The sequence below is a fragment of the Rutidosis leptorrhynchoides genome, chromosome 11 (assembly GCF_046630445.1).
Source record: "Rutidosis leptorrhynchoides isolate AG116_Rl617_1_P2 chromosome 11, CSIRO_AGI_Rlap_v1, whole genome shotgun sequence".
Lineage (NCBI taxonomy): Eukaryota > Viridiplantae > Streptophyta > Magnoliopsida > Asterales > Asteraceae > Rutidosis > Rutidosis leptorrhynchoides.
This window is the reverse complement of record NC_092343.1, coordinates 167,652,536-167,677,688: the sequence shown is the minus strand read 5'-3', so window position 1 is coordinate 167,677,688 and position 25,153 is coordinate 167,652,536. Positions and strand designations below refer to the sequence as shown.

The window sequence follows — 25,153 nt, the reverse complement described above, 5'->3', positions numbered from 1 at the left end:
ATCATATCCGAAGGGTGTCCTGGAATGATGGGGATATTCTTATATATGCATCTTGTTAATGTCGGTTACCAGGTGTTCACCATATGAATGATTTTTATCTCTATGTATGGGATGTGTATTGAAATATGAAATCTTGTGGTCTATTGTTACGATTTGATATATATAGGTTAAACCTATAACTCACCAACATTTTTGTTGACGTTTAAAGCATGTGTATTCTCAGGTGAATACTAAGAGCTTCCGCTGTTGCATACTAAAATAAGGACAAGATTTGGAGTCCATGTTTGTATGATATTGTGTAAAAACTGCATTCAAGAAACTGATTTCGATGTAACATATTTGTATTGTAAACCATTATGTAATGGTCGTGTGGAAACAGGATATTTTAGATTATCATTATTTGATAATCTACGTAAAGCTTTTTAAACCTTTATTTATGAAATAAAGGTTATGGTTTGTTTTAAAAATGAATGCAGTCTTTGAAAAACGTCTCATATAGAGGTCAAAACCTCGCAACGAAATCAATTAATATGGAACGTTTTTAATCAATAAGAACGGGACATTTCAGTTGGTATCCGAGCGTTGGTCTTAGAGAACCAGAAAATTTGCATTAGTGTGTCTTATCGAGTTTGTTAGGATGCATTAGTTAGTCTGGACTTCGACAGTGTTTTCTTTAAAAATGATTGCTTAACATTTTTGTTGGAAACTATATATTATTAACATGTATATATTATGTGATATATTAATCTCTTAACATGTTTGATATTGTGTGATAGATGTCTACCTCTAGCACAAATCCCATTGACTCACCTAATAATAACGAAGAGTCGAATATATATTGGACTGATTCACAAGTTCCCGAAGAAGAACCGGAAGAAGAATCAGAACCGGAAGAAGAATCAGAACCGGAAGAGGAGGAACCGGAGGAGGAAATAGAACCGGTGGGGGAAATAATAAAACGGTTAAGTAAAAGAAAATCCTCAACCAGCCGACTAAGGTTAATTATGGTCAATGGTGTTTCCGCCAAGGAAGCAAAATATTGGGAGGATTACCAATTCTCCGATGAATCGGATTCCGACGAGAATTCCGATGATGTTATAGAAATTACCCCAATTGATTTTAAAAAGGCAAAAGAAAATAATAAGGGAAAGGGCATAAAAATAGAGAAATCTAATTCCAACCCCGATGAACTTTATATGTATCGTCAACCCCCGAAGCCCTTAAGTTGTAACAATGACCCGGTAACCTCTAAACCACCAGGTTTTTCTAAACCGTTGTGGAAAACGACAGCTCGTATTAGGGGAACATCATATATCCCTAGAAACTTGGCAAAATGAACCAAAACCGAAGACGAAGAAACGAGTGAGTCGGAATAAGATAGTTGTATTCGTGTGGTGTAATATATGTAATATAGTGTGCTTATGCTTTATGATATATGTAAAAATTGCTTGTATTAATAAGTATTTTTTTTATGAATCTAACTCTTGTCTATTTTATAGTATAAAAACACAAAATGGATAGACAACCCAATATTTTAAGAGACCTACCCGGAGACATGATTGATGAAGTCTTGTCTAGAGTCGGTCAGAATTCTTCAGCACAACTATTTACGGCGAAATCAATTTGTAAGACATTCGAAGAACGTTCCAAGAATGTCTTGGTTTATAAGAGACTTTCGTTTGAAAGATGGGGGATATCACATTGGGAAACCCATAAGTTACGATGTGTTTACTTTGACGCATATATTGCGGGGAACCCAAATGCTATTTTACGCAACGGGTTAAGAAATTATTTTGACTCAATGTATCCGAATATAGGACTTCATGATTTAGAAAAAACGGCTAACATGCAACATAAAGAAGCATGCTATGCTTACGGGTTAGTAATGTTCGCTTCTCACCAAAGTGAGAAAAAAACATCGGGCTACAACTATTAAACAAAACGTTCCCACAAGTGACGGAGTCGGTAATTGGGGTAAGAAATGAGGTTTTTAGGTTATTACGAGACTGTTGGTCATTACGTAACCCTCGTCCCTTTGACGACGTTACAACACGCTGTCTTATCAATGGCCATAACGGTTATGTTCCACAAGACCAAGGATGGGAAGTAGTCCTAGTAAAACCAGAATGCATGACTTGTTTCTGGACGTATGAATTACGTGTCTTTATTGCCTTTGCTGAACGACTTGTGTACTAGCTAGAATTATCTTCACAACTATCTTGTATCAAAGTTATTGTGTGCTATATTTCATGCTTTATGTAAAATAAGCGGTGTTGTAAGTTTGTAAAATATTGTATAAAAGTTTGAACGCGAAATATTATTATAATCAGTTTTTCATATAGAATTGTAGTAGTTGAATTGAATATTAGCTACTAAGTATGAACTTAACGGGTAGGTACTACCCGAATTTAAACTTATAAAACGCTAATATGAAGAAAAAGCTTTTATAAATGAGTTCATATTATGCTACGAAATACTATTAACTACTTTTAATATTATGTATGATTAACTTGTTCCATTTTACTATTTTGAAGGAAATGGCACCGACTACTCGACACACCGTGAATATGAATGAAGAGGAATTCCGTACTTTTCTAGCTTCAAACATAGCCGCAGTACAGCCTACGTTACATACCAACAATAACCTTGGATCTAGCAGTACAGGAAATCGTGTAGGATGCACCTATAAAGAATTCGCTGCCTGCAAACCTTTGGAATTTGATGGAACCGAAGGACCGATCGGATTGAAACGGTGGACCGAGAAGGTAGAATCGGTGTTTGCCATAAGTAAGTGTACCGAAGAGGACAAAGTGAAGTACGCTACGCATACCTTCACAGGTTCTGCGTTAACATGGTGGAATACCTATCTAGAGCAAGTGGGACAAGATGCTGCGTACGCACTACCGTGGTCAGCATTCAAGCACTTGATGAACGAGAAGTACCGTCCCAGAACCGAGGTCAATAAGCTCAAGACAGAACTTAGAGGGTTACGAACCCAAGGATTTGATATTACCACGTATGAAAGACGATTCACAGAATTGTGCCTATTGTGTCCGGGAGCGTTCGAAGATGAGGAAGAGAAGATCGACGCGTTTGTGAAAGGATTACCGGAAAGAATCCAAGAAGATATAAGTTCATAAGAGCCCGCCTCCATACAACAGGCATGTATAATGGCTCACAAACTAGTGAACCAGATTGAGGAAAGAATTAAAGAACAGACGGCTGAAGAGACCAATGTGAAGCAAGTCAAAAGAAAGTGGGAGGAAAACGGTGATAAGAATCACCAATACAACAACAACAACAATTACAATAATAATCGCAACAATTATCCCAAAAATAGCAACATCAATCGCAACTACAACAAACGGCCCAACAACAACAACAACAACAACAACAGCAACTACAACAATCATCCCAACAACAATAACAACCGCAACAACAATAACAAATCAGAAGCAGCTATGCCAAAGGTGTGAAAAGTATCACTCGGGGTTCTGCACCAAATTTTGCAACAAGTGTAAAAGAAATGGTCATAGCGCGGCGAAGTGTGAGGTCTACGGACCAGGGGTTAACAGAACGAAAGGAACAAATGGTGTCGGAGTAAGTAGTGTCGGAGCAAGTTATGCCAATGTAGTTTGTTATAAATGTGGAAAACCGGGCCACATTATTAGAAATTGCGCGAACCAGGAGAACACGAATGGACAAGGCCGCGGAAGAGTTTTCAATATTAATGCGGCAGAGGCACAGGAAGACCCGGAGCTTGTTACAGGTACGTTTCTTATTGACAATAAATCTGCTTACGTTTTATTTGATTCGGGTGCGGATAGAAGCTATATGAGTAGAGATTTTTGTGCTAAATTAAGTTGTCCATTGACACCGTTGGATAGTAAATTTTTACTTGAATTAACAAACGGTAAATTAATTTCAGCAGATAATATATGCCGGAATCGAGAAATTAAACTGGGTAGCGAAATATTTAAGATTGATTATATACCAGTAGAGTTAGGGAGTTTTGATGTAATAGTTGGCATGGACTGACTGAAGAAGGTGAAAGCAGAGATCGTATGTTATAAAAATGCAATTCGCATTGTACGAGAAGAAGGAGAACCCTTAATGGTGTACGGAGAAAAGGGCAACATGAGGCTACATCTTATTAGTAATTTGAAGGCACAAAAACTAATAAGAAAAGGTTGCTATGCTGTTCTAGCACACGTCGAGAAAGTACAAACTGAAGAAAAGAGCAACAATGATGTTCCCGTCGCAAAAGAATTTCCCGATGTATTTCCGAAAGAATTACCGGGACTACCTCCACATCGATCTGTTGAATTTCAAATAGATCTTGTACCAGGAGCTGCACCAATAGCTCGTGCTCCTTATAGACTCGCACCCAGCGAGATGAAAGAACTGCAAATCCAACTGTCGACCAAGCACATCACCATGGGGAGCTCCTGTTTTGTTTGTCAAGAAGAAGGATGGTACATTTAGGTTGTGTATTGATTACAGAGAGTTGAACAAACTTACCATCAAAAACCGTTATCCACTGCCGAGAATTGACGACTTATTTGATCAACTACAAGGCTCGTCGGTTTATTCGAAGATCGATTTACGTTCTGGATATCATCAAATGCGAGTAAAGGAGGATGATATTCCAAAAACTGCTTTTAGGACGCGTTATGGTCATTACGAGTTTATGGTTATGCCGTTTGGATTGACTAACGCACCAGCTGTGTTCATGGACCTTATGAACCAAGTGTATGGGCCATATCTTGACAAGTTTGTCATTGCTTTCATCGATGACATACTTATTTACTCAAAGAATGATCAAGAGCACGAAGAACATTTGAGAAAAGTGCTAGAAGTATTGAGGAAAGAAAAAATGTACGCTAAGTTTTCAAAGTGTGTATTTTGGTTGGAAGAAGTTCAATTCCTCGGTCACATAGTGAACAAAGAAGGTATCCAGGTGGACCCGGCAAAGATCGAAACCGTTGAAAAGTGGGAAACCCCAAAAACTCCAAAGCATATACGTCAATTTTTAGGATTGGCTAGTTACTACAGAAGATTCATCCAAGATTTCTCCAAAATAGCAAAACCCTTGACTGCATTAACGCATAAAGGGAAGAAATTTGAATGGAAGGATGAACAAGAGAAGGCGTTTCAATTATTGAAGAAAAAGCTAACTACGGCACCTATATTGTCATTGCCTGAAGGGAATGATGATTTTGTGATTTATTGTGACGCATCAAAGCAAGGTCTCGGTTGCGTATTAATGCAACGGACGAAGGTGATTACTTATGCGTCTAGACAATTGAAGATTCACGAGCAAAATTATACGACGCATGATTTGGAATTAGGCGCGGTTGTTTTTGCATTAAAGACTTGGAGGCACTAGTTATATCTGGTCAAAAGTATTATATATACCGACCACAAAAGTCTTCAACACATATTTAATTAGAAACAACTGAATATGAGGCAGCGTAGGTGGATTAAATTGTTGAATGATTACGACTTTGAGATTCGTTACCACCCGGGGAAGGCAAATGTGGTAGCCGACGCCTTGAGCTGAAAGGACAGAGAACCCATTCGGGTAAAATCTATGAATATAATTATTCACACTAACCTTACTACTCAAATAAAGGAGGTGCAACAAGGAGTTTTAAAAGAGGGAAATTTAAAGGATGAAATACCCAAAGGATCGGAGAAGCATCTTAATATTCAGGAAGACGGAACCCGGTATAGGGCTGAAAGAATTTGGGTACCAAAATTTGGAGATATGAGAGAAATGGTACTTAGAGAAGCTCATAAAACCAGATACTCAATACATCCTGGAACGGGGAAGATGTACAAGGATCTTAAGAAACATTTTTGGTGGCCAGGTATGAAAGCCGATATTGCTAAATATGTAGGAGAATGTTTGACGTGTTCTAAGGTCAAAGCTGAACATCAGAAACCATCAGGTCTACTACAACAACCTGAAATCCCGGAATGGAAATGGGAAAACATTACCATGGATTTCATTAGTAAATTGCCAAGGACTGCAAGTGGTTATGATACTATTTGGGTAATAGTTGATCGTCTCACCAAGTCGGCACACTTCCTGCCAATAAGAGAAGATGACAAGATGGAGAAGTTAGCATGACTGTATTTGAAGGAATTCGTCTCCAGACATGGAATACCAATCTCTATTATCTCTGATAGGGATGGCAGATTTATTTCAAGATTCTGGCAGACATTACAGCAAGCATTGGGAACTCGTCTAGACATGAGTACTGCCTATCATCCACAAACTGATGGTCAGAGCGAAAGGACGATACAAATGCTTGAAGACATGCTACGAGCTTGTGTTATTGATTTCAGAAACAGTTGGGATCGACATCTACCGTTAGCAGAATTTTTCTACAACAACAGCTACCATTCAAGCATTGAGATGGCGCCGTTTGAAGCACTTTATGGTAGAAAGTGCAGGTCTCTGATTTGTTGGAGTGAAGTGGGGGATAGACAGATTACGGGTCCGGAGATAATACAAGAAACTACCGAGAAAATCATCCAAATTCAACAAAGATTGAAAACCGCCCAGAGTCGATAAAAGAGCTACGCGGACAGTAAAAGAAAAGATATAGAGTTTGAAATTGGAGAAACGGTCATGCTTAAGGTTTCACCTTGGAAAGGCGTTGTTCGATTTGGTAAACGGGGGAAACTAAATCCAAGGTACATTGGACCATTCAAGATTATAGATCGTGTCGGACCAGTAGCTTACCAACTGGAGCTACCTCAACAACTCGCAGCTGTACATAACACTTTCCACGTCTCAAATTTGAAGAAATGTTTTGCTAAAGAAGATCTCACTATTCTGTTGGATGAAATCCAAATCAATGAAAAACTTCAATTCATTGAAGAACCCGTCGAAATAATGGATCGTGAGGTTAAGAGACTTAAACAAAACAAGATACCGATTGTTAAGGTTCGATGGAATGCTCGTAGAGGACCCGAGTTCACCTGGGAGCGTGAAGATCAGATGAAGAAGAAATACCCGCATTTATTTCCAGAAGATACGTCAACACCTCCAACTGCTTAAAATTTCGGGACGAAATTTATTTAACGGGTAGGTACTGTAGTGACCCGAACTTTTTCATTTTTATATATATATTAAATGAAATTGTTATTTACATGATTAAGTGTTTCCAACATGTTAAGCAATCAAACTTGTTAAGACTTGATTAATTGAAATAGGTTTCATATAGACAATTGACCACCCAAGTTGACCGGTGATTCACGAACGTTAAAACTTGTAAAAACTATACGATGACATATATATGGTTATAAATATAGTTAACATGATTTTATTATAAGTATGTATCTCATTAGGTATTTTAACAATGAGTTATATACAAAAAAATGAGACTATTAATTTAAGAAACTCGAAAACGGTATATATAACGATTATCGTTATAACAACGTCATACTAGGTACATATGAATCATATTAAGATATTGATACACTTGGTTAATTATGTTAAATGATAAGTAAATACATTATTAAGTGTATTAACAATGGAATACATATGTAAAAATAAGACTACTAACTTAATGATTTCGAAACGAGACATATATGTAACGATTATCGTTGTAACGACATTTAACTGTATATATATCATACTAAGATATATTATATATCATAATATCATGATAATATAACAATTTAATATCTCATTTGTTATAATAAACAATGGGTTAACAACATTCAATAAGATCGTTAACCTAAAGGTTTCAAAACAACGTTTACATGTAACGACTAACGATAACTTAACGACTCAGTTAAAATGTATATACATGTAGTGTTTTAATATGTATTCATACACTTTTGAAAGACTTCAATACACTTATCAAAATACTTTTACTTAAAAAAAATGCTTACAATTACATCCTCGTTCAGTTTCATCAACAATTCTACTCGCATGCACCCGTATTCGTACTCGTACAATACACAGCTTTTAGATGTATGTACTATTGGTATATACACTCCAATGATCAGCTCTTAGCAGCCCATGTGAGTCACCTAACACATGTTGGAACCATAATTTGGCAACTAGCATGAAATATCTCATAAAATTACAAAAATATGAGTAATCATTCATGACTTATTTACATGAAAACAAAATTACATATCCTTTATATCTAATCCATACACCAACGACCAAAAACACCTACAAACACTTTCATTCTTCAATTTTCTTCATCTAATTAATCTCTCTCAAGTTCTATCTTCAAGTTCTAAGTGTTCTTCATAAATTCCAAAAGTTCTAGTTTCATAAAATCAAGAATACTTCCAAGATTGCAAGTTTACTTCCAAGTTTTCTAAATCTATTCCAAATAATCATCCAAGATCAAGAAACCTTTATTACTTACAGTAGGTTATCTTTCTAATACAAGGTAATAATTATATTCAAACTTTAATTCAATTTCTATAACTATAACAATCTTATTTCGAGTGGAAATCTTACTTCAAATTGTTTTCGTGTCATGATTCTGCTTCAAGAACTTTCAAGCCATCCAAGGATCCTTTGAAGCTAGATCTATTTTTCTCATTTCCAGTAAGTTTATCCAAGGAACTTGAGGTAGCAATGATGTTCATAACATCATTCGATTCATACATATAAAGCTATCTTATTCGAAGGTTTAAACTTGTAATCACTAGAACATAGTTTAGTTAATTCTAAACATGTTCGCAAATAAAAGTTAATCCTTCTAACTTGACTTTTAAAATCAACTAAACACATGTTCTATATCTATATGATATTCTAACTTAATGATTTAAAACCTGGAAACACGAAAAACACCGTAAAACCGGATTTACGCTGTCATAGTAACACCGCGGGCTGTTTTGGGTTAGTTAATTAAAAAACTATGATAAACTTTGATTTAAAAGTTGTTATTCTGGGAAAATTATTTTTATTATGAACATGAAACTATATTCAAAAATTATGGTTAAACTCAAAGTGGAAGTATGTTTTCTAAAATGGTCATCTAGACGTCGTTCTTTCGACTGAAATGACTACCTTTACAAAAATGACTTGTAACTTATTTTTCCGACAATAAACCTATACTTTTTCTATTTATATTCATAAAATAGAGTTCAATATGAAACCATAGCAATTTGATTCACTCAAAATGGATTTAAAATGAAGAAGTTATGGGTAAAACAAGGTTGGATTATTTTTCTCATTTTAGCTACGTGAAAATTGGTAACAAATCTATTCCAACCATAACTTAATCAACTTGTATTGTATATTATGTAATCTTGAGATACCATAGACACGTATACAATGTTTCGACCTATCATGTCGACACATCTATATATATTTCGGAACAACCATAGACACTCTATATGTGAATGTTGGAGTTAGCTATACAGGGTTGAGGTTGATTCCAAAATATATATAGTTTGAGTTGTGATCAATACTGAGATACGTATACACTGGGTCGTGGATTGATTCAATATAATATTTATCGATTTATTTCTGTACATCTAACTGTGGACAACTAGTTTAGGTTACTAACGAGGACAGCTGACTTAATAAACTTAAAACATCAAAATATATTAAAAGTGTTGTAAATATATTTTGAACATACTTTGATATATATGTATATATTGTTATAGGTTCGTGAATCAACCAGTGGCCAAGTCTTACTTCCCGACGAAGTAAAAAATCTGTGAAAGTGAGTTATAGTCCTACTTTTAAAATCTAATATTTTGGGATGAGAATACATGCAGGTTTTATAAATGATTTACAAAATAGACACAAGTACGTGAAACTACATTCTATGGTTGAATTATCGAAATCGAATATGCCCCTTTTTATTAAGTCTGGTAATCTAAGAATTAGGGAACAGACACCCTAATTGACGCGAATCCTAAAGATAGATCTATTGGGCCTAACAAACCCCATCCAAAGTACCGGATGCTTTAGTACTTCGAAATTTATATCATATCCGAAGGGTGTCCCGGAATGATGGGGATATTCTTATATATGCATCTTGTTAATGTCGGTTACCAGGTGTTCACCATATGAATGATTTTTATCTCTATGTATGGGATGTGTATTGAAATATGAAATCTTGTGGTCTATTGTTACGATTTGATATATATAGGTTAAACCTATAACTCACCAACATTTTTGTTGACGTTTAAAGCATGTTTATTCTCAGGTGAATACTAAGAGTTTCCGCTGTTGCATACTAAAATAAGGACAAGATTTGGAGTCCATGTTTGTATGTTATTGTGTAAAAACTTCATTCAAGAAACTGATTTCGATGTAACATATTTGTATTGTAAACCATTATGTAATGGTCGTGTGTAAACAGGATATTTTAGATTATCATTATTTGATAATCTACGTAAAGCTTTTTAAACCTTTATTTATGAAATAAAGGTTATGGTTTGTTTTAAAAATGAATGCAGTCTTTGAAAAACGTCTCATATAGAGGTCAAAACCTCGCAACGAAATTAATTAATATGGAACGTTTTTAATCAATAAGAACGGGACATTTCAATACACCCATTATCAAAATTACCCATGTAACCATCATTCACATACCCATAATCATCATTCATACCATATAATCACCATTGTTGCCCATATAATCATTATCACCGTTCATGCCCGAATAACCATCATTCATATCCGTATAACTTGAGTCTTGCATTAATTGTTGATCATAATTCATGGTTCTTGACATCAAGTAGTCATACAAAGCATCATACTCCGCCATCTAGCTTAATCACACCGCAAACAAGCAAGCGTTTTTCGAATGCAAGTAAATATAAACAAAAAGTAACTTTTGCAAGAATGAAATTCTTACAAAAGGATGAACAACTACTAGCAAATTTTTCAAAATCCAATTAAAAACCGCTCCCCGACAGCGGTGCCAAAAAGTTGATTTGGGAGACATTTCGCGTTCAACTTATAATAATATAAAAACAATGATAAAACACTTAACCAATTAACACAAACGCCCGGGCAACAATAACCCGATCATATAGCAACTAGCAAGTATTCAGTCAAGGTTCGTTCCACAGGGAGCAATTTACATGAATCTCAAAACACTAGTAATTATCCTAAGTTGATTGGGGGTTTTAATAAAGTGTTGATTAAGTTAAACTTAAACTAAAAGAGATTAACAAATAAGATAAAAACGTGTTCACTTGATTATTCCACCTTTTGCCATGGTTTACCCAATTCATTCATTACATAACAATGTTTAAACATATAGTTTCGTTTCCATTCGTCAACTTTCATAAAACCTCAACCAAATGAAATTCATTAACTCACGTAGACTCATCTCAAAAGATCAAACTATGTTTTGAGTGAGATCATTGAGACTTGATTTTGGATTAAAATCACTTAAAATCCTTTAATTATCAAAATCACTTAAGATAATCAAACACCACTATGTTGACTAAAGATCAATTGAAAACCAACCCAAACCAAGAATACAATCACTTGAAATCCCCAATTTGATTGTCTAGATCACACAAGGTGTTGAAGCACAAATTGTTTTACTAATCAAATCACTTAGAAAAGTTACACAATCTATGTAATCAAAGTAAAGTCTAAAACAAATGCATAGCAATGGATCATTAATCAAGCACAATAATTATCAACTCATTCAAACACCAAATTCATAGATTAGGGCAAAATCCAAGCATCAAGTTTACAAATCAAGTGAACACAAACAAATTTAAGCCAACACCATAAGATAAACAAGAACAAAATCAATCAAAACTAAAGCATTCATCATTACAACTAAAGTGGAGAAGAACTAGTGTTAAAAAGGAAAGAGATTACAAAAATGAAGATGGATGATGGAGATCTAGCTTCTAGCTTCACTAATCTTTGACTTGGAACATGAAATTAGGCTTTGATCTTGATGGAATCATGATTGGAACCCATTTAGGGTTCCAAAATGGCCCTAAGTTGCAGCTCTCCTTGAACAAATCCCCTCAATTCGTATTTATACTTGGCAAAAATCTGCACCTAAAAACAGCGAGGTGCGTCGCACCTTATAACATGTGGACTGGGTGTGCCACACCATAAGGCTGGTGCGCCGCACCTTATAACACTCCAAAACTTCACTTAACTTTACTTGGTTCATTTCCTAACGATTTGGCTCGAGATTTGGTTAATTTTGCACCAAGTTAGGCTTTTTGGCCTTGAACCAACTTTAACCAAATAATCATCATTAACGCTCAAGAACCCATCAAAACCAAGCAAAACTAGAAAGATAGTGCGAGGATAAATATGCATATATTGAGCACTATCATCTGTCGATTGTTTTTGTCTTCAAATATTTATAATACACGATAGTGTGTATTAGTAGTGTGTATGTTATGTATCTCCCAAATATAATGCTATTCATACATTCATGTGAAGTTTTTCCTGTGTAAGACTTTCAGTAATTTAGTTTAATTGGTTAATGGTGGTATGTTTGACATATTGTACAGAAAAAGTATTCGGAGGTTTATCGATTTGAATCGTGGGGTGGATCACTAATCCCAAGCTACACATTTGGACAGCAGGTGTGTGATGGACCACATGTTATAGTTGTTTAATATCTGCTTTTACATTTAAGGTTTTATCATTGCAATTTATTTGTGTCATAAAGAGTATCCTGCAATGACTAGACTTATAAACTATTTCCCAAAATTCTTAAAAATGAATACTTCACATTTGGGAACATGTTTTCATTTTCTAGATTTGATACTGTACCATTCTATATGTGTCACGCATATATTTACTCATTTGAGATTTTTTGTCCATATAATTGGCACATAAAGTCTTCTAATAATCTATATATTGTAATATTGTATGTATCATATTTTATAAATTATATATTATTCATTTATTTTACTAATTTTATTTCATTAATTTTTCGATGGAAGTCGTTAATTGTTAACTTTGCCTGAAAATGGTGCAGTTTACTCCAACATCATTGACTCTTGAGTTTGGGATTACAAGACCACCACCTCTCTTAGTGAATCCGATCTTTTAGATTCTATGGACAAGGTCACCAACATTTAATGCTTGCTTCGGTTTTAAGTTTTTAATATTAAACAATACTAATTATTGTATGAGAAATTACACTTGTCTCAATATGTTAGTACGATTTTCCGTATAGCGGCTGTAAGGTACTAGTACAAAAAATTAGCTGCTCAGCGTGTAGCGTATACTGTTGATTGTTGTTTGTCCTCGAGAAATAATCTATGCAGACCCAAAACACAGATATAAGATCTGTGTTGTGGCCTCAATCAATCTGTAATGATCCGTCTAGCGTACTGCTGCTAAGCGGCTAATGTATGTTTAGAGTGAGAAAGAACTGTGTGAGAGAGAAAGTGTACTTCTCTCTGACTGAAGTTCAGATCAGAATGATATGAAATGTGGTGACCCAGGGGGTCTATTTATAGGCACAGAATGTCCGAAATTCACGGGATACACGTGTCAATCACTGAATGGTTCTGTTACGTGAAGTATCCGGAATGTCGGTGGCGTGTGCTGACGTGGCTGCGTGTCGTTCACGCGCTGAGTAGAAGGGCTTATGCATAGAAGCTGCCTGCAGGGCTTACGCTTGACGCTGGACGGCAGACTCTGAAAACTGCCAAATTTTGTCATGTTTTGTGTTGCTTGATCTATATTTCTGTACAAAAATGGTGTTTTTATGTGTGTATCTCCTAGGATACACCATTAAGTCCCTCCAGTTTAATGTCTTTATTTTTGTAAAAAATAAAGTCATTAAACTAAAAATAAAAGATGCTTTTTTCCTCGAAGACATAAAAACTGCTATAGCCGTCTGTTTTTCTGCTCTGACGTCATATTATCCATCATGAACTTGCCCCCAAAATTCGTTTGACTTATTTTCAAAATTTAAATTGCTGTGTTCAATTGATCTTATCCATACACGTGTATCAATCTCATCCATTTATCATCCATTAGTTGAATTACAAATAAGCCGTTCCTCTTTTCTTTTTCCGCTTCCGAAAACCGTTCGTCTGCTTTGAAGATAACTGCAATTAGTCGTTTTAGCAAAGCTATTAAGTATGAGGTTAGTACAATTATTCGTTACTCGTCTTCTTCTCCTTTTTATTTTTCCACTACCATGGCCGAATCCAGCAGCACCTCATCTCAAAGAGATAACCGAGATGTCAGCACTATTTCGTCGAGTATCACTGAAGCCGAAATAGATAGACTATGTATAGATCATAGGAACCTTAGATTGTTGAATCCCATGATTCCTTCTCTTGATGATAGGGCAAATAAACCACCGAAAAAGATGATTACACTGTATAAGCTTCAACTTACAATAGGTAACCTTCGTATTCCTCCCACCGTTTTCTTGCAAGAACTTCTATCTCATTATGGGATTGGCCTTAGTCAAATTCACCCACTTGGTTTGCAAAAAATTGTGCTTTTTGAATTGTAATGTAATGCTGTTGGGAAAATTACAAGTATAAACGTTTTGCACGAGTTGTTTAGAACTCGATTGGTGAGCAAATGCTGGTACACCTTTGATTGTAAAGCTAATAAGGCCTTTACCGGAATGAAAGAAACCTCCTTGAAAAGATGGAAAGAACCATTATTTTTTGTTAACAAAAGAGTTATACAGGACAATTGGGCAAACATTCGAAAGTGGAGGAAAACCAAAATAGAAATAAGTAAATCAATTATTTTGTCTGATGATGAAAGAACAACTGTTGAAGAGTGGAAATCGTTGGAACTGCCATAACGTTCATATGCTGATAACGAAGCCATTTTAGCGTGTTGTGGGATGAGTGATAATTGGCGTGCTGGATTTGTACCAGTGCTGCACTGGAAAGGCTGTGGTAGGCCATTTATAAATTTGCCTTATTTGCACTATGTCATTGTAGAATGCTTTCTTATTGTTATGCATTTAATGTGTCTATTTTTTGCAGAAGAAGAGATGCAGGTCTTTAAAGTATTTAAGAAGGCCAATCTGGATTCTCTTACTGTTACTGAACGGCCAAAGATTGCTGCCGAACTTGAGGCCGATAAGGTTAAAGACACTATTTTTGAAGAACAATTGAATAGCCCTGAACGGCATACGGAAGGCGGTAATGATGATACTGCACAGCCCTCTTCATCTGATGTGGAAATTATTGAGGCTAATCCAAAACCGCCTACTGCCAAGAAAACTGGGAAATGCACAAAGCGTCTATGGAAGCGTGCAACTGGCAAAGCTTCTCACCAAACAAAGAAAAGGAGTATGTTTTCAATATTGAAATGCCCCGTTCATATTAATTATAAACGTTTCATATTAATTGGTTTCTTTGCGAGGTTTTGACCTCTATATGAGACGTTTTTCAAATCTTGCATTCGTTTTTAAAAACAACCATAACCTTTATTATTGAATAAAGGTCTTAATGACATAATTTAGATTGTCTATCAAAGACAATCTCCACAAATAAATAAGTTTTTACACAACCCATTACAATATGATCAAATATATTACAACAACACTCCGAATGCAAGTTTAAACAATATAAACAATTATGCCGACTCCAAATCTTGACCTTGGGTTGGCATACGATAGCGGAAGCGTTTTTAATATTCACCTGAGAATAAACATGCTTAAAACGTCAACAAAAAAATGTTGGTGAGTCATAGGTTTAATTTCTATATAATAATCATAACATTTAATAAGCCACAAGATTTCATTTAATTAAATGCGCAGGATCATTACAACTTCAAAAATCATTCATACGATGAGTCTCCTGGTAACCGACCTTAACATAGAGTGCTTAAGATATCTGGCAACATACATTTCACTATTCAAATGTATGACAAGAACCCTTCGAAGTACTAAAGCATTTCCACTATTCGAAAATGGGGGTGGTTGGTGCCCGTAGATCTACCTTTAGGATTCGCGTCAATTAGTGTTTTTCACTAATTCTTAGGTTACCAAGCATAATAATAATAAGTACAGATATCCGGTATAACAAAACAATCGTAGAATGTTGTTCCATGAACTTGTGCTTATTTTGTAAAACATTTATTAATTTTGCATGTATTCTCATCCCAAAATAATTTAGATAGTAAAAATGGGACTATAACTCACTTGTGTTGATTTCCGAATAGATGGTGATAAGACTTGGCCTTTTGACCAATTCACGAACCTAATAATAATATTCTTGTGTCAAGATATATATATATATATATATATATATATATATATATATATATATATATATATATATATATATATATATATATATATATATATATATATATATATATATATAAAATTAATATTCCATACTTATGATACTTGTGATGATTTTAATTGTCCATTGTTAGTAGTCTAACATTCATAGTCCAATAGTCCAACAGTATAAATATATATATAAATATAAATGCGTATATTGTGTTAGAATTCACTAACACTATAATATATTGTCTTAATATAATAAGACACATAATATGTATATTGTCTGAAGCAATCCGCGACCCATTGTATACATGTCTCAGGCTCGATCACAACTCAAAGTATATAATATTTTGAAATCCACTTCGACCCACAGCTAACTCAAGGTTACTGCCAATGGTGTCTAATAGTTCGTTCCAATAATATATATAGAAGAAGTCAAAATGATATGTCAAAACTTTGTATACGAATCCACGGTGATCAAGTCATATATATATATGGTGCCTTACGATCTTTATTAAGACTATAATATATTGTCGTAGAACTTAATCACGACTATTATAATTTGTATTTCCATAAGTTCTGGAACAAGACATGTATAAATACATGTAGGATACAAGGTAAGTTAGCTAGGATAAGGTTAGCATCCATTTTTATAAATCATGTCCGTAGCTAAAAATTAAGAAAAATATCCAATTTTGTTTTACCCATAATTCCTTCGTTACAAATCGGTTTTGAGTGATTCGAGTTGATATGGTTTTGTATTGAACTCAAAATTATTAATCTTAATAGAAAAAGTATAGGTTTATAGTCGAAAATACAGCTTAGGTTTCAAATAAGAGAAGATAGTCATATCCGTCGTAAGAACGACATCTTGATGACCCTTTTGAAAAACATACTTCCACTTAGAGTTTAACCATGAATTTTGGATATATTTCATATCCATATAAAATAAGATTTTTCACCAAAGGAAATCTTTTAATTCAAAGTTTAAGATAGGTTTTTAAAATTAAACCCAAAACAGCCCCCGTTCGACTAAGACGGTGTATATTCTATTTTAAGGTGTTCTTCGCGTTTACAAGTTTTATATCCTTATGTTAGCTTGACATACTGTCATAATACATGTATTGAAGTATTTTAAAAGTCAAGTTAGAAGGATTAAGTTTATTTGCAAACAAGTTTAGAAATAATCTAAACTATGTTCTTGTTGTTATTAGTTATAACTCAAAATAAGATAGCTATGTGAATATGATTCGTATAAGATTATGAATAAGGCTACTACCTCAAATCAAATGAACAAAGTTGCTGGAAAAATAAGGAGAATATCTTGAGTTCAAAGATACCCTTGATGGCTTGGAATTCTTGAAGTAAAATCATGTAATGAACAAAAGTTTGAATAAGAATTCTATCTTGAAATAAGATAGTTATAAGTATATGAATTGAACTAAAGCTTATATATAATTCTTACCTTGATTATAAGATGAAAAGCTACTGGAAAGAAAGTAGAATTAGTGATCCTAAAGAGTTGTTGAGTTAGCTTGAAAGATTAGAAGTAAACTTCTTCATGTTGGAAGGTTATCTTGATATATTCTTGAATGATTCTTGTTATGATGTTTTAAGCTTGTTCTTGAAGTGGTTTATGAGATATATGATGAAAGGTTGCTGAATACTTTGAGTATTTGTTTAAGAGTGAGTTAAAATGAAGATGTAAATGAAATGAGATGTGTATATATACACATGTGAATATAGATATAGATATATGATATGTATAGTTTTGTTTTGTTACAAATAAGTCATGGTTAATGACAAAGGATGGTTCCCACAAGTCTCCATCATATTTATACATGTCTAACAACTGATTGAGGGCTGCTAAGATCAATGATTTGGTATGTATATACCAATAGTAAATACGTTTAGAAGCTGGGTATGATACGGGTATAAATACCGAATAAATACGAGTAGAATTCTTGATAGAGTTGAATGATATTATGAGTCTAGCTATCTTTTTTGAGTATAAATATGTTGATATATGTATTTAAATCTTTCAAAAGTGTATTAATACATCTTAATACAATACATATACATTTAGTTTAAATTAGGGTTTAAGACGTCGAAAAACATTACATATATGTATATTGTTTCGAAGTCTTTAAGTTAGTAGTCTCATTTTATATATATAACCAATTGTTAATATACTTAATGAAATACTTAAATATCATTTTAACAATTTATAAATATATATATCCATATATATATATTCCATTAAATAATTATTACATGTTATGACGTTCGTGAATCGTCAGACAAACTGGGTGGCCAAACGTTTGTATGAAATTCATTTCAAATAGACAAGTATTAACAAGTTGGATTGCTTAACATGTTGGAAACATTTAATTATGTAAATATTAATCTTATATATATTAGCGGAAAAATCCGGGTCGTTACAAATATTATCTTCTGCCTTGACATAATATGTATAATATGTGTTAATGCTTATTCTGGAAAGTTGATTATCTACAATGCAGAACCAACTTTGTCAACAGATGGTGATGAAGCCACTGCTAATAGTGACAAGAGTGGTAAAGCTGTTAATGCTGAAGATGATAATGATGAAGAAGGAGAGGATGAAGAAACATATGAGAATAATATTGTCAAAACTCCTCGTTTCACCAATCCAATAACTTCTACAAAAATAGGTACAACACAGTCTTCATCATCTTCTCAGCCGCCTTCCGTTGTCCCTCTAACCGGCTTAAGAAGCTTTATGGAAGATCCTGTTAACAAATCTGACAGCTTTGTTAATTTTCTGAAGGTACATTTCACCAGTTGACTCATGAAAATCCATTTGTATTGGCTATATTGTTTGTGATTTCTGAATATGTAGTTTATTTTTGTAGGGAAATATGATTGCTGATCTTTCAACATCCTTATCTGCAATGACCCTTAAAAAAAGTTGCCAATCAACTGCTGCATCACTGGTGCTTCTGAATCAGCATGTTCTTCATGGTCTGAAAATGCAAGAGGCTCAATCAACTCTTGTTGATAATGCTCTCCAGAATGCCAGCAAATTGAAAAGGATGGAAGTTGAGCTAAAAGATGCTAATCTGAAGTGGAAAACAGCAGTTGACTTGGCACAAAAGAAGGAAGAGGAACTCCAATCGATTGAGAAAAAATGTGTTGCTGAAAGGACTGAAAAAGAGAAGGTGATGGAGGAGAAGGATGAATTATTGAAGGTAGTTGAAAAATTGAAAAAGTTGTTTGAACAAGAAGAATGTCGTGCTGATGAAAAAACTATTGCTGCTGCTGCTTCAGAGAAGAATTTTATTGATTTAAAGAATGGAATTCCTGCTCTTGTGCAAAGGGTGTTGAGCTCTCCTCTTGTTGGTCAGACTTTTCATAGATATCTGGAGGCATCTACTGAGAGTGACCTTTCAGATGCTATGGTGGAAATTTTGAATGCTCTTCCTGTATGACCTGACCCTTTACCAACTTCAATCTCAAAACATATCAAACCTGATGCTAATGCCAAGCTGCAAATGGCCATCAATGAAGTAACCTCTCTGAAGATTAACTCTTTAGAAGAAATATGTGCTAGGGAAGATGTGTCTGTTAAGGACATCTTGGATATGCCTATTTGAAAAGATAACTAATCTGTAATAACAATGTGTAGCATCTTTACACTGATATTATGTATATATCCAGCCTTTTTGGTTAATGCTGGTATTTTTGTTGCTTTCCATGATTGACGTATCACTGATATATGCGTTTAACCATTACAAGCTTATTAAACAGCTTAGATTTGCATATATCATATGAAATGATTTTTGTCTTAAACTAATTTTTGAATTTGTACATGAATTGAACTGTCATCCGTCATCCGCTGTCCGTAATGCATAATTCCTCTTTATGAATCAGAGGTGTTCTGCTACATAAATGATATTATGTATATAGGTTATTAAAATTGTACATCTGTTTTGTATTTCCATTTAGTCAAAACAAGTTATGTAGAACTTTGTTATTGCTGTAATGAATATATCGAATAATTTATCCGTTCTCCATTCTGTATCAGAGCATATGTTTTGTAAAGAGATTTTGAGAATTCTCAAACTACTTTGTGAAGTAAGATATGAATGAATCATAATGCTGTTATGCTATGTTATAAAAATTGATAAGTCTGTTAAAGAAATTTCTGTTTATGGAATTAACGGTGTTCCGTTTAGCGTGTTGCGCTCAGGTTTTGTGCGGCTTACAAAATACACTTGTATTTCAATTTTTTCTATTTTCAAGATATAAATGGATTTATGTCGTTGTGATAAACCATTATGTATGTCATGACATTATGAGATCTTTAGTTTTGCCTCGGTGCCCTCTAGCGAAGTAAACACTTTACGCTAGCCGATCAATTGTGTCTATAATGTTGACACAAGAGCCTCTACCATCGGGGGCATAAAAATGCCTTGCCTTATGTGGGTAGGAATGAATGCTATGCTTTATATTCGTAATGCGTAACGTTGTGCGTAAGAAAAATTTAAAATTTCATTGATAATACTGTCACTGATACAACATTTTTGTGTAATATCTTCGTATGGGGTGATCAAGTCCCAATCAGAAAATTACAAAAAGCGTATTGTGCGATTGTCTGAACTGGGAAAAATTAAAAACGTGATAAAGACTGCTTCTGCGGGATTTATGTTATTGTACTGTCTTCCGTTCAGCATTCTGCGTCTTGCTATTAGTGTTCCCACATTTTGGGTGATTTAAAATACCCATTCACATCATTTCTGCTAAATAACTGCTTCGACGATTCCCCTCTGACAAAATTCCCTTGAGCTTCATAAACAACTGATTTTTATCTTGTGGGTCCCACATACTCAGAGTGTACTACTGCTACACCATTTGGTGTTGGGAACCATATTTCTGCATGTGGTGTGGAAGTAATTGCTCCAAATTTGCGAAGAGTCCGCCTACCGAACAATACATTGAATCTTGATCTGCCATCAAGAACTGTAAAGTCCACAATTTCTGTTCGGACTAAAGGGTGTGTTCCCAATGTTACATCCAGCTTCACTCTACCAACTGCCTTCATTGATTTTCCCGTAATGCCAGCAATTTTCACAGTCGTGTAGCGAAGCCTATCCTTCACGCTGAACGGATAACTTTTGAAACAATGCAAATATAAAATATCTGCCTCACTACCTGTATCAGTATAAATTCGATTGATGCTTCTGTTTGCAATTACAGCTGAGATGACCACAGGCTCTTCTAACAGACGCCAATTGGGAATGGTATGAAATATGATTGGAGCATACATCCAGGTCTCCGTCCTGCGTTCTCCCTCATTTTCCTCTATCTCATTCCATATAACCTTGATGTGCATTTCAGGAGTTGGATCCCTTTCATCATTCCTTTCTTCTCTTCTGTTCCTGTCACGCCGTCCACTGTGACGCATTTTTCCCTGCCAAGCAAAATGTTTGTTTGGATCATTTCTCCGATAGTTTTTGTAGTGACCCGAACTTTTCCATGTTTATATATATATATATTAAATGAAATTGTTATTTACATGATTAAGTGTTTCCAACATGTTAAGTAATCAAACTTGTTAAGACTTGATTAATTGAAATAGGTTTCATATAGACAATTGACCACCCAAGTTGACCGGTGATTCACGAACGTTAAAACTTGTAAAAACTATACGATGACATATATATGGTTATATATATAGTTAACATGATTTTATTATAATTATATATCTCATTAGGTATTTTAACAATGAGTTATATACATAAAAATGAGACTATTAATTTAAGAAACTCAAAAACGATATATATAACGATTATCGTTATAACAACGTCTTACTAGGTACATATGAATCATATTAATATATTGATACACTTGGTTAATTATGTTAAATGATAAGTAAATATATTATTAAGTGTATTAACAATGAAATACATATGTAAAAATAAGACTACTAACTTAATGATTTCGAAACGAGACATTTATGTGACGATTATCGTTGTAACCGCATTTAACTGTATATATATCATATTAAGATATATTATATATCATAATATCATTATAATATAACAATTTAACATCTCATTTGTTATAATAAACAATGGGTTAACAACATTCAACAAGATCGTTAACCTAAAGGTTTCAAAACAACATTTACATATAACGACTAACGATGACTTAACGACTCAGTTAAAATGTATATACATGTAGTGTTTTAATATGTATTCATACACTTTTGAAAGACTTCAAGACACTTATCAAAATACTTCTACTTAACAAAAATGCTTACAATTACATCCTCGTTCAGTTTCATCAACAATTCTACTCGTATGCACCCGTATTCGTACTCGTACAATACACAGCTTTTAGATGTATGTACTATTGGTATATACACTCCAATGATCAGCTCTTAGCAGCCCATGTGAGTCACCTAACACATGTGGGAACCATCATTTGGTAACTAGCATGAAATATCTCATAAAATTACAAAAATATGAGTAATCATTCATGACTTATTTACATGAAAACAAAATTACATATCCTTTATATCTAATCCATACACCAATGACCAAAAACACCTACAAATACTTTCATTCTTCAATTTTCTTCATCTAATTGATCTCTCTCAAGTTCTATCTTCAAGTTCTAAGTGTTCTTCATAAATTCCAAAAGTTCTAGTTTCATAAAATCAAGAATACTTCCAAGATTGCAAGTTTACTTCCAAGTTTTCTAAATCCATTCCAAGTAATCATCCAAGATCAAGAAACCTTTGTTACTTACAGTAGGTTATCTTTCTAATACAAGGTAATAATCATATTCAAACTTTAATTCAATTTCTATAACTATAACAATCTTATTTCGAGTGGAAATCTTACTTGAAATTGTTTTCGTGTCATGATTCTGCTTCAAGAACTTTCAAGCCATCCAAGGATCCTTTGAAGCTAGATCTATTTTTCACATTTCTAGTAGGTTTATCTAAGGAATTTGAGGTAGTAATGATGTTCATAACATCATTCGATTCATACATATAAAGCTATCTTATTCGAAGGTTTAAACTTGTAATCACTAGAACATAGTTTAGTTAATTCTAAACTTGTTCGCAAATAAAAGTTAATCCTTCTAACTTGACTTTTAAAATCAACTAAACACATGTTCTATATCTATATGATATGCTAACTTAATGATTTAAAACCTGGAAACACGAAAAACACCGTAAAACCGGATTTACGCCGTCGTAGTAACACCGCGGGCTGTTTTGGGTTAGTTAATTAAAAACTATGATAAACTTTGATTTAAAAGTTGTTATTCTGGGAAAATGATTTTTATTATGAACATAAAACTATATCCAAAAATTATGGTTAAACTCAAAGTGGAAGTATGTTTTCTAAAATGGTCATCTAGACGTCGTTCTTTCGAATGAAATGACTACCTTTACAAAAATGACTTGTAACTTATTTTTCGGACTATAAACCTATACTTTTTCTGTTTAGATTCATAAAATAGAGTTCAATATAAAACCATAGCAATTTGATTCACTCAAAACGGATTTAAAATGAAGAAGTTATGGGTAAAACAAGATTGGATAATTTTTCTCATTTTAGCTACGTGAAAATTGGTAACAAATCTATTCCAACCATAACTTAATCAACTTGTATTGTATATTATGTAATCTTGAGATACCATAGACACGTATACAATGTTTCGACCTATCATGTCGACACATCTATATATATTTCGGAACAACCATAGACACTCTATATGTGAATGTTGGAGTTAGCTATACAGGGTTGAGGTTGATTCCAAAATATATATAGTTTGAGTTGTGATAAATACTAAGATACGTATACACTGGGTCGTGGATTGATTCAAGATAATATTTATCGATTTATTTCTGTACATCTAACTGTGGACAACCAGTTGTAGGTTACTAACGAGGACAGCTGACTTAATAAACTTAAAACATCAAAATATATTAAAAGTGTTGTAAATATATTTTGAACATATTTTGATATATATGTATATATTGTTATAGGTTCGTGAATCAACCAGTGGCCAAGTCTTACTTCCCGACGAAGTAAAAAATCTGTGAAAGTGAGTTATAGTCCCACTTTTAAAATCTAATATTTTTGGGATGAGAATACATGCAGGTTTTATAAATGATTTACAAAATAGACACAAGTACGTGAAACTACATTCTATGGTTGAATTATCGAAATCGAATATGCCCCTTTTTATTAAGTCTGGTAATCTAAGAATTAGGGAACAGACACCCTAATTGACGCGAATCCTAAAGATAGATCTATTGGGCCTAACAAACCCCATCCAAAGTACCGGATGCTTTAGTACTTCGAAATTTATATCATATCCGAAGGGTGTCCCGGAATGATGGGGATATTCTTATATATATATGCATCTTGTTAATGTCGGTTACCAGGTGTTCACCATATGAATGATTTTTATCTCTATGTATGGGATGTGTATTGAAATATGAAATCTTGTGGTCTATTGTTACGATTTGATATATATAGGTTAAACCTATAACTCACCAACATTTTTGTTGACGTTTAAAGCATGTTTATTCTCAGGTGAATACTAAGAGCTTCCACTGTTGCATACTAAAATAAGGACAAGATTTGGAATCCATGTTTGTATGATATTGTGTAAAAACTGCATTCAAGAAACTGATTTCGATGTAACATATTTGTATTGTAAACCATTATGTAATGGTCGTGTGTAAACAGGATATTTTAGATTATCATTATTTGATAATCTACGTAAAGCTTTTTAAACCTTTATTTATGAAATAAAGGTTATGGTTTGTTTTAAAAATGAATGCAGTCTTTGAAAAACGTCTCATATAGAGGTCAAAACCTCGCAACGAAATCAATTAATATGGAACGTTTTTAATCAATAAGAACGGGACA

General features: G+C 33.8%; 1 protein-coding gene across 1 annotated transcript in view; it reads right to left on the bottom strand.

Annotated features, from left to right (window-relative positions):
* Nucleotides 1–21,060: 21,060 nt before the first annotated feature.
* Nucleotides 21,061–25,153, bottom strand: part of LOC139875231 (uncharacterized) — a 34,540-nt gene continuing 30,447 nt past the window's right edge. Inside the window, exon 2 of the mRNA XM_071862572.1 lies at nt 21,061–21,666. Coding sequence (XP_071718673.1) covers nt 21,061–21,666 — 606 coding nt within the window. The remainder of the gene's footprint in view (nt 21,667–25,153) is intronic.